Raw genomic sequence first — 11764 nt, 5'->3', positions numbered from 1 at the left:
CTCACAGTGGGGGACCTGGGTTCAAATCCAGGTCGGTCCACCTATATGGTGTTTGCATATTCTTGCTGGTCCTGTGTGGGTTTTCTCCGGGTACTCCGGTTTCCTCCCACATTCCAAAGACATGCATGGTAGGCTGATTGGACACTCTAAATTGCCCCTAGGTGTGAGTGTGAGCTTGAATGCTGGTTTGTCTCCTTGTGCCATGTGATCGGCTGGCCACCAATTCAGGGTGTCCCCTGCCTCGGGCCTGAAGTCAGCTGGGATAGGCTCCAGCACCACCCGCAACCCTAGCGAGGATAAAGCGGTTCAGAAAATGAGATGACATGAGGCTTCTGGAGGTTTTTTTTCTGGATCTCTTATGATGGACACATCTACTAGAATTCATGTTTGCAAGTAAAAGTGACCCCCGCCATACACCCTGCGACCCTTGTGAGGATAAGGGGTTCAGAAAAAGAATGAATGATTAAAATCAATGATGAATAAGAATAAGTATAACAAGTTATAATAAAGATAATAACAATAAAAATAGAATGATTATATTAAATTTTGCTTGTATTGCAAAAATCACAACTTGCCATAATTATGTATGGTTAAATTGTATTTGATGTCTACTATGTCAGGTCAAAGTCAAGTCAAAAGCCTTTATTGTCATTATACAACAGTTGCATAGAAGGAAATTAGTGGTGCTACTCCAGAAAGTGCGTGTTTCAATAAAAACATAAATAAGTAATTCAAAAAGTCACGTCCGGCCAGGCAAGGTAATTCTAAGATATTGCACATTGTTATTGCACAGAATTATAACATTTATAACAATTATATATGTATATGTATATATATATATATATATATATATATATATATATGTATATATATATATATATATATATATATATATATATATATATATATATATATATATATATGTTGGATTTATTATGGGATGTTGCTATATGTTTTGTAAGCATTTTTCATAAGTAATAAGGCTATAAATTAATTCATGATTTATGTTGGGACCACGGACACTTTTTCCCCCCCCATCGTCGCTCAAGGCCCCACAGCTCGAGGACACATTGTTTTCAGGACTGTGCTCTTTTCGGCAAGACACAACCTGTGTTTGGACGGGACTCTGGCAGCAGATGGCGATAATCGCATTATTGTTTGAAAATACGGCTGCTTTGTTTACCTTATAATGCTGCTTCCTTTACCTTAGAATGCTTTGTTTACCTTATAATGCTGCTTCCTTTACCTTAGAATGCTTTGTTTACGTTATAATGAAAATATTATGCAATTCCTTACACCGTTGTTTTGGCTTGTTCAACTTTTATGCTTACTTCTGCAATTCTTACACAGTTGTTTTTCTAACCTTCTAGGGTGTTATTCTACTGTCTAAGACAATTGTTTTGATTACATAACAATGTTTTCCGTTTGTCGCGATTAAATACAATGAATCAGATACTGCCCGAGCAGAATGCCTTGTGGACGGGACGACGTCACTAGTGTACCTCCTTGCAAGTTGTAACCAGATATGTGAAAGATGTCTTCCAATTTTAATTAAATATTACTAATAATGATTTAAGGGTATTAATCGTTATTCCAACTATATATATATATATATATATATATATATATATATATATATATATATATATATATATATATATATATATATATATATAACAATTATAACTCTAACAGCTATAGTCGATGACTGTGAATGCTCATGTATGGTGACACTTGATGTCCAATCCACTTTGACTCACAGTCAAAATGGAATGAACGTCTAGCCCTGCCAATGGTGGCCAATTAGTTAAATTCCAGTCATGTGAGTGTCAAACCAAAGGCATTTTAAGGCAAATTCCACTTCAACGTTGAGCACTACTTGAAAGTAAAATAGCGACTCTTTTTGTGTAAATTGAAAAAGAAATCCAAGGTGTGTTGTTTGACTGACGCCATTGAGTTTGCTGTCCAATTAAGATGAGAGCAGACTAAATGGCCAGCATAGCTGTTATGTGAAAAGACCCTCCAGGGTTTTCCCAAGCTGGATGCTGTCACTGCTTTACTTTGACGTTCGGCCAAGACGGCCTTGTGCAGCTGATTCCTCTCCATGCGGAATTTCGTGGGAAGCCAAAAGTGCACGAAAATGTCAACGGTTGTTTTCAAGCCAATTTTCAGCAAGCTTGAGTAGAACATTAAAACCGCTTCTATCCCTTTGTTTGCTCCTTGATAGTGATAGACATCAAATGTCTATTGCGTTTCATGTGTTTTCTTCTTTTACTAACTTGTTTTTTAAAACTACTGACTTAATTACTTTTACATATTAATTTTTAAAATTATTTTTAGGTTAAAAACATGAATCAATATCATCGTATTTGAGTTTTCTTATTTATTCACATTTTATTCATTTTTTAAAAATTGATTCTCTTTTTACTTATTTGAATGGTTTTTAATTAAAATAAAACTGAAGGAAAAGACTGATTTCTGTAGTCCTTTCAAAAAAGCAGATGATTTTTCTTTATAATCAAAGTTAGAAAACAATTAAACAATTTACTTTATTTACACGTAGTAGCATTAATATCAGATGTGTATTGTTTCCATTTTGTATTTACACATTTTACGTAGTACATTGGACTTGTGATGCACTTTTCTACATCTTCAATGCCATTTTATATTTGAAATATCCTTGTTTACATATTTCATACTCCATATATACATTGAGCTCTATAAAAAAAAATTGACTGGCCGGCTCAGTGGAGCGAGTGGTTAGTGTGTCGGCCTCACAGCTCTGGGGTCCTGGGTTCAAATTCAGATCTTGTCCATCTGTGTGGAGTTGGCATGTTCTTCCTGGGCCTGCGTGGGTTTCCTCTGGGTACTCTGGTTTCCTCCCACATTCCAAAAAACATGCATGGTAAGCTGATTAGACACTCTAAATCTCCCCTAGGTATGGGTGTGAGTGTGCATGGTTGTCCATCTCTTTGTGCCCTGCGATCGGCTGTCCACCGATTCAGGGTGTCCCCAGCCTCTGGCCGGGAGTCAGCTGGGATAGGCTACAGCACCCCCCACGACCCTAATGAGGATAAAGCGGTTCAGAAAATGAGATGAGATGAAAAAACTGACTGACAAAAACTGTGCAAAGAAGAATCAGTTTTGATTTCTGAGAGTCTGCTCGCGCAAACAAAGACAAGTGTAACATGAATGTTTAATCTTGTTCAAAGTGGGCACCATGTAAATGGGATCCATGTTTATAGTGGAAATGGTGTGCTAACCCGAGCTTAATGCGCCACATTTGGCCTGTGGAATCGAGACACTATTAGCAGACTACTCTCTAATGTATGCGCGACGGCCCGCGGGATCCCCACACTCACTCCCAATCTAAGCTGGCTGTTGGGGCTCCTCCTGATTCACCTCTTGACTTTGAACCGGGACGCCTGGAACTGGAACGAACTCAACGGTGCAAAGATCTGGGCATCATTGTCGACGACACGTTCAAACCAACGGCCCAATGCATCCAAGCAGCCAACAAAGCTCGCGGAGTTCTGTTCCTAATGTTCCGGTCCTTTGCCGTCATCACAGCAGACATCTTCCTTCCGTTGTATGTTTCCCTGGTGAGGCCCATTCTCGAGTATGGGATCCAAGCCGCATCACCGTACCTCGCCAAGGACATCCAGCATCTGGAGCGGGTCCAGAGGCTTGCAACGAGGATGGTCCGCGGCCTCAGGCTATTGTCCTACGAGGAAAGATGCCAGCAACTCAACCTGCCGACCCTTGAGGCTAGGCGTCTGCGAGGGGACCTAATACTGGCCTACAACATCCTCCACGGCATCTACAGCGTGCCCCGCGACCTCTTCTTCACGCCCGCACCTGATCGTGGTCTGAGGGGTCATCCGTGGAAGCTGTACCCTCGCGGGTTCCGGTTGAATCGGCGGAAGGCGGCTTTTTCAGTGCGCATCGCCGGTCCTTGGAACCGGCTTCCGCAGGGTGTGGTCGAGAAGCCGACGGTCGCCCAGTTCAAACGGGCTCTGGATGACTTCTTGGCCGTGAACCAGTGACTACACCGCGTTTGTTGCACATTTCTTGTGTCTTGTTACATGGCCCTTAGCCTAGTGCTTTTTTATTGCCAAATAAATTGAATTGAATTGAAAAAAAAAAAAAAGCCGACTCGGGACTGTACATACGCGTATAAATAATACATGGCGCCCATTTCATTTGGAAAGCCAGTGTAATCAGCCACTTTGCACCCAACTTTCTCCCAACGCTTATGGTACCTAGTCATTCACTTGATGCACTAAATAAGTGGTTCCTCAGTATGGTACCCGGTCCCTCTCGTGCAGTGCAAAATGTTTTTTTTCTATTGGGAGGCAGCCAAAGGAAGGCTAGCGAGGTGTTGGGAGATAGACAATTGGAGAGCAACTCTATCATGCCAATTCCAAAATAAAATACAGGATATAGGATATATATATTTATGTTTTTCAGATTGAGACAAAACTTTCCTATTGAGACTTTTTGTGACCTGAATGTTTTGTATGTAGAAACATTCATAAGTGGAGGTACCACTGTACCAGTTTGGCATACAGTGTTATGTATATAAAAAGAAAAATCACCATGAGGAATTATTTTCTTGGAAAGGAATTTTGTTGTCATTTGCTCAATCCAAAATGATTTTGTTTAACTTTCCAGTTTTATTTATTTGAAGAAAAGCTTCCATTATTTATGTACTGTTTTTTTTTGCCTGCGAGTCGGCTTTAAAAGAGAATAATTCAGATTTTTATGCACGCTATACATTTCTGACATTATATATATATATATATATATATATATATATATATATATATATATATATATATATATATACACAGTGGTACCTCGACATACGAACATTTCGAGATACGAGTAAAATTTCGAGCAAATAATTATCTCTAGATACGAGACAAATTTCGAGATACGAGAAAGCCAGGTGGTCAAGACATGAGAGGCTGTTTATGGTTTTAGCCCAGTCTTTTTTGCCGCATCTCTTTCGTGTAGAACACATATCTACGAGCTCTGGGCGGAGCATTGCATTTTTTTCAGTGTTTTTTTCCGTCACTCAGCGCGAATGGCGGAGCGATCGCTATTACGAACAGTATATATTACTTCTCGTTGGCTGCTCATAAGAACATCAGGGGCACTGGCTCTCTCCCCCGCAACTCCTCGTGTAATATCTCTGGTCGCAACTCCCTCTTTGTAATGTCTCTGCGAGCACTGGGCGGAGCGTTGCATTTTTTCAGTGTTTTTCCCCTCAGCCTGTTAGCTTCCGTTGGCGGAGTGATCGCTAATACAAGACTACTTCTCGTTGGCAAGTGGTCGTGCGTTATCCTATTATGAGGACATTTGCGTGGAATATTTTGAAGGGAATACAAAAGCAAACAGCCCATCGATAGTGAAAATCAGGGTGGAGGCGGGCCAATACAGCCAACCCGGCCGGTATCAAACTTGAATACAAAATTAGAATTAAGTTTAGTGTAAGGTTAGATTAAACTTATTTTTGAGTGTGTCTGCATCGTAATCCAAGTTAATTTAAATTTGTTTGTGTTATGAAACGAGCGTGTAGCCGTGCAAAAATTCAGTTCCGGAACGAATTAAGATCGTATCTCAAGGTACCACTGTATAGGGTTTTTTACATTTTATTTAAAACTGTGAAAATATTCTTTGCCGTTGTCTGAATTGGGGAAAAAAAATACATTTTGTTTAAGGAACCCTGCCATTGACCGAGATAGATCTTCCAAATTGATTGGACATCTATACCAGTCAATGGCAACCAAAGAGCTTAATTCTGGTCACGATTTAATATGTTCTATTTCCATGTGAGGAAAATAAGAGGCAAGAATTTCTTAAATTGCCTTCCTGGCTTGGTGTGATTTTAATCTCCATTTGACAACCATTCATCCGTTTAATCCAAACAGCTGTTGGCGAGCAAACAACAATTTACAGCGCCACGCACTATTAATTGGACGTCATTACTAAAGTGTGTAGCCAAAACAAACCATGTTGTAGTTTGTTTGTCATGTCTGCAAGGCCTTTAAAAAAAGATTTGACGTACGTATAGTATATGGCTTAAAGAGCTCAAACTGGATGCACGGCATTTACTGCCCTCCAGTGTCCAAGATCTGTACCGCTACAGGAAAGTGGCATTTTCTCGTAAACGTCAGTTTATCATAACTTGAATGATGAGCATTTGATGATCCCTCGGAATTTAGAGATTTCAAATGTTCAAATACAAAATTTTATCATATTTATATCATCCATCAGCTTTTATCAGGGAACAAAACGTTATTAATTGCTGTTTTCAAAAATGGTCATAAGATCCTGTACAGATGGATTTGTCGCAGATCATCAGTGTCGGCATCTTTGCCGACGAAGACGTCGTAATGTAGTGGAATTTCCTCCACCCAGCCGGCCGGTAGCGCCTCCTGTTGCACAAAAAGAAGTAATGCAAAGCAATTGTTGCATGGAGCAAGATGGTGTTATGTATGACAACTTCACCTCCAGGGGTTGGAGAGAGTCGTGCAAGCTGGGAACGGTCACCAGCAAAGTCCCAGGTTTCCTCAACGTCTGCATGATGAATCTCCAGGCTCTGTACAGGACAAAACTGCAATTAAGCACCTTTGGCTTTCAATTTTATTCCCACCCAAAAATTGTCTGTTCTGGAAATAGTTTTTTATGATTGTAAGAAATGAATAATTTGATAAGAATGTATTTTTTTTTTAAACTACAATGAAAACCTGGAGTCTGCGCATTTTCACCTGATTTGCTGCTCCACCTCCATGAAATACTCAAAGACGTTGTTCATGACCACGACATCTGCATTCTGAAGAAGAACATCCTGTGAGCACACATCAGCGTGGACAACCTGCGGCAAAAAAAAGCATTTGAAAGATACTCGCACATTAACGGGCGAAAACTGTTCAACACTGCAGATTTAGCATAGAGGTAATCTCTTGATCCTAAACCCAAACCCAACCCGGGCCTAAAATGTCAATCATTACTTCGGGTTCGGGTCGGGCCGGGCTTCTCTCGCTGAAAAAAAAAGTATACTAAATTGATGTGTGGTCTCTCTCGGTGACTTTCTTTTATTAAATAAATGTTATTTTCACGACTATAAGGCACAAATAAAAGTCTTAAATTTTGTCCAAAATAGACAGGGCGCCTTATAATCCAGTGCACTTTATATATGGACCAATACTAAAATGGTTATCACGATAAAATAAAATAAATCAGTCGATAGGGTACACCATCGTCTATTTTCCCCGTAGAAAAAGTACTGCGCAGTGACTGCTGGGATATGTAGTCTTTTGTCAATACACCCAATGGATTGTGGCCTGTACACATTGACATCAACACAGCTTCACGAAGCATGGAAAACAGCGTTGGAAAAGTTACGCTAGCTACTATTTGCGAATGGATTGTGGCCTGTATACATCAACATCAACACAGCTTTACGAAGCATGGAAAGCAGCGTTGGAAAAGTTACGCTAGCTACTATTTGCGAATGGATTGTGGCCTGTTTACATCAACACAGCTTTACGAAGCATAGAAAGCAGCGTTGGAATAGTTACGCTAGCTACTAGCTAGCCACTATTTGCGAATGGATAGTGGCCGCCTGGACGAACGTATAAAACTCAGCGTTTTCGATGACTCATTTGGACAATTGTTCAATTCAGACACAGAAAATGAGGACTTTGATGGATTTGTGGGTGATGATGACGTGAGCACATTGTGAAATGGCTAAATAAAGTACAAACGAACTCAGTTTAGCTTCTGTTGCCTTTTTAAAAATGTGTTTTAGCGTGTGGGTGTAGCGTGTATGTTTAAGCTGGTGTATGTTTTGCCATGCCTGGCTGCATCTATAAAAACGGTGCGTCCTTTGTGTGTGTAAAATACAGAAATAGCACTCATTATTGACACTGCAGCTAAAAATATGATGTGCCGTATAGTCGTGAAAATACGGTACTTGTTATAAAATAATTAGGAATTTGGGATAAAACAGAAGGCGCTGTAATGTAATTGCAATTGGAGGCGGAGCCGCAGAGCCAAAGCATCCTCTGCGCGTGTCACGTGAACGCCACAAGAAGTTAAGGTTAAACTAAACACGCACTGGTACTCGTAAGAGTGAATTTTTGAAAAGCTTGAAATGAAAACTTGCTTTGTATTCGTCATTTATTGCCATCAATTGTTGAATATGCTAGAGAAACTTGCGTTGGCTTCGCTGAATGCAGTAATGTGGCACTTTGCTCTCATGCGAGAGCAAAAAGACTGGCACCTCGACGCTGAGCAGGCATTTAATTAAACAGTTGAAATTGTCAAATATCTACATTATCATAAAATATGTAAATGTTTAGACAGTCTTGTTTAACTTAGATTTTGTTACAAAAGACAGGCTTTAATCTGTTATCATAAATCCTCCTCCTCTTCCCGACTTGGGAGTCGCGAGTTCTCACCAAAAAAATATGAAATTTCGTGTTTGCTTCAGGCTTGGGCCTGCAAATCAAGTTAGGGTTCATACAGTATCTCAGAAATACCACGTGCGATGATTTTTCTTCAGATTTTCCTTTCAAAGTACCACATTTGTACTTCCTATTAAAACCACTAATATGGAGGTGAAAATTGTCAATCAGTGGGGTGTCTTATAAGAGAGAAATTGTAAAATTCAACAATTTTAAGGCCATTTTAAGGGTGCGGCTTATATGCGGGGCGTCTTATATGCGGGGCAGCTTATATGGGAGAAAATACAGTATCCTTAAAATGGCTCTGAAACATTGAAGATGGCTCACCTGAGCTCTGGCGTCCATTGAGTACTTGTGCAACATTTTGTTCTGCAGTTGGACAAAGTCGCCGCTTAACTCGATGCCAACCAACCTAGATGCCGAGCTGAACAGGAACCCCTCAATGTGTCAAAAACAAAAGTCTAGGTTTATTTTGCAAGAGTCACATCAACGTGAAAGCGAATGCACGCAATCGGACCCCATAGAGCACGGCACCCAGTCGCGATCCGACGTCCACCAGTACACGACCGCTCAGGTCCGGCAGAACATTTTGGAACAGGAAGCGCAGCTCAGACACAGAGAAAGAGTGTGACACCATGTCTGTCCACAAACACAATTAAGAATAATCAATTGCATCACCAAATTTTTCACCATCATCATCAATGTCGCGCACCTAAAAGCGCCGTGCTTTGGGAGCCACACTGGAGACAAAAGTGTCGACTCATGCGTCCCGCCTCGCAAAGTGCGTCCACATGTTCTTCATCGTACAAGAACGCATCTACGTGGACGGAAAAGCGCGAGTGCTGCTGCAACTGCGACACAAACACACAAGATATGGTCGGTTTGAATAAGATCTGCCATAAACAATTAATCAGTGATTCATTTTGGGGGGGTTGGGTTAATTAAATCGAGTCATGTTGCAAATATCTCATCATGATTGATAAAATAAAAAAATTGAATCCAAGCATCTGGTTTCTTTGAGGTCTACAACGAATTTGATTTTTATTTGTTATTTTATTTGATTAAAAGAAATATTTTGGGGGTGAAATCTGGTAAAAAGAATTGTTGTTTTTTCCTGTTTTTAAATGAATATAGAATATTTTTAATGGGGGCCCGCCAGCTGAGTGGTTAGTGTGTCGGCCTCACAGTGGGGGGCCTGGGTTCAAGTCCAGGTTGGTCCACGTGTGGAGTTTGCACGTTCTCCCTGGCCTGCGTGGGTTGTCTCCGGGTACTCCGGTTTCCTCCCACATTCCAAAGACATGCATGGTAGGCTGATTGAACACCAAGTACGAGTGCGAGAGTGGATGGTTGTTTGTCTCCTTGTGCCCTGCGATTGGCTGGCCACCAATGCAGGGTGTCCCCCGCCTCTGGCCCAAAGTCAGCTGGGATGGGCTCCAGCACCCCCAGCGACCCGAGTGAGGATAAAGCGGTTCAGAAAATGAGATGATAGTGAGAGAATGAAAGTAAGCAAGTTTTCTGAAATTGCTGTCAGTGACAGCCAACTTGTCAAGATAGGAAAGGAAAACTGGATAAAACAGCAAACCCTGTTTTTCTGTTAACGGATATATACGAGAGGACTCCTCATTCACGCCCTCTAGAGGCCTTGAATGCACCCCACCCCACGAGATGCATGGTAGGTTGATTGGACACACTAAATTGGCCCTAGGTAGGAGTGCGAGTGTGAATGGTTGTTTGTCTCCTTGTGCCCTGCGATTGACTGGCCACTAATTCAGGGTGTCCCCCGTCTCTCGCCTAAAGTCAGCTGGGATGGGGTCCAGCACCCCCTGCGACCCTAGTGAGGATAAAGCGGTTCAGAAAATGAGATGAGATATTTTTAACTATAAAAAGAAAAGTTAAACCTTTTCTTTCCCCCCACATTCCAAAAATATCCATGTAGGCTGGTTGAACACTCTAAATTGCCCCTAGGTGTGAGTGAGAGTGTGAGTGTGATTGGCTGGCCACCAATTCAGGGTGTTCTCTGCCTCATGCCCAAAGTAAGCTGAGATCAACTCCTGCATCCCCCACGACCTTTGTGAGGATAAGCGGTTCAGAAAATGAATGGGAAAAAAAATACATTAGGAGGTCCACTGAGAATAAAAATAAATGGCCTGGGCCATAAGTCAATTTTATGAATGTATTCAAGTTTTTCTTTGACTGTGTCGATCTCGATCTGTGTTCTATTCTAAATCGTTGAGAGTTGGGGAAAACACTCAGTTGCAGTGACTTTAAATGATGAAAGGGGATGTTAAAAGACCTCAGTTTCATTGTGGGAGGTGTATAAATGAGTGGCCTCTTCCCATTCAAATGAATTGGACGTCTGTCACTGTCAATCTCAGTTATAGTAGTCAAGAAAGGAACAATGCTGGTGTGGAAGACCTTGTGCTTGGCATCGGCCTCCGAAGGCAACATGGCATCCAGAGGTAGGCTTTCTCGGATGTCATCGGCGATGCACCTCAAAATAACTTGGTTGTTGTCCAACAGTAGATCATCCAGCTCCTCTGGGCGAGCCAACGCAAAGCATTGTGGGGAACGTGGTGCAAAACAAGTCAACACGGGAAGTGGTCGTTTCGACAGTCGAAGCAAAGAATAAGAGCAAAAGAGAGAAGCCTACCGGAGGTTCTGACCCAGTCAAGCAGCTTCGGCAGTTGAGAAGGCTCCACTTTTCCCAAAAGCTGTCGTAGCTCAAGTTGAGCTTCACAAAAGTTCATCGTGTTCCCCTGCTAGCTTGCAAATTTTGATGCAGCTGGGTGACAGTAATCTGACTCGGAGCCGCCAATTACGTCATAATAAGGCGCGGATGCTCACATGCCGCTGTGAATATGACTTATTTTTTATTATCATTGTAATTTTATATTTAGAAGAAAATATAGAATTTAGGTCCATGTGATGTGTATATTGTCTCACAAATGCACCAACACGAAAAAATTAAACGACTTAAGCAATGCGTTACGTTAACAGGATGCGTTAAAAAAACTTTATTCGCAAACGTGTCGACAAAACGACAGTTCGCCTTTTACCTGGGTTTACTCACTTTTGTTGGCAGCATTTTACTCATTCGTTGCTTTGTTTTGAGTTATTTTCAAGATACAAAAATATCTCTTGTTACCCAGGCTACTACTTCACATTGCATCAAAGCGCCATTTCTACATTGTTGTCCCATTAAAAGATATAATTTAAAAAATACAAAAAATACTCACTTTTGGGAGATACTGCAAAATCTTTAAATAAATGAGGAATAAAAATGTTTT

The 11764-nt window shown here is 41.0% G+C and overlaps 1 protein-coding gene and 1 long non-coding RNA gene across 2 annotated transcripts; one reads left to right on the top strand and one right to left on the bottom strand.

The window, feature by feature from the left end:
• Positions 1 to 6182: 6182 nt before the first annotated feature.
• Positions 6183 to 11308, bottom strand: LOC144089916 (uncharacterized). Its single transcript, XM_077621164.1, has 8 exons — positions 11128 to 11308; positions 10893 to 11014; positions 9190 to 9328; positions 8995 to 9116; positions 8805 to 8915; positions 6777 to 6883; positions 6517 to 6607; positions 6183 to 6443 (listed from the first exon to the last, which is right to left on the bottom strand). Exons 1-8 carry the CDS (start codon positions 11222 to 11224, stop codon positions 6330 to 6332), a joined length of 903 nt encoding a protein of 300 aa, XP_077477290.1. The 5' UTR covers positions 11225 to 11308; the 3' UTR covers positions 6183 to 6329.
• LOC144089917 (uncharacterized) lies at positions 10799 to 11248 on the top strand. The gene is made up of 2 exons (XR_013305232.1): positions 10799 to 10936; positions 10998 to 11248. It is a non-coding gene; the product is annotated as an uncharacterized LOC144089917 (long non-coding RNA).
• Positions 11309 to 11764: the final 456 nt, after the last annotated feature.

This window comes from Stigmatopora argus, chromosome 15, assembly GCF_051989625.1.
Source record: "Stigmatopora argus isolate UIUO_Sarg chromosome 15, RoL_Sarg_1.0, whole genome shotgun sequence".
Classification (NCBI taxonomy): domain Eukaryota; kingdom Metazoa; phylum Chordata; class Actinopteri; order Syngnathiformes; family Syngnathidae; genus Stigmatopora; species Stigmatopora argus.
This window is presented reverse-complemented; position numbering and strand designations above follow the sequence as displayed.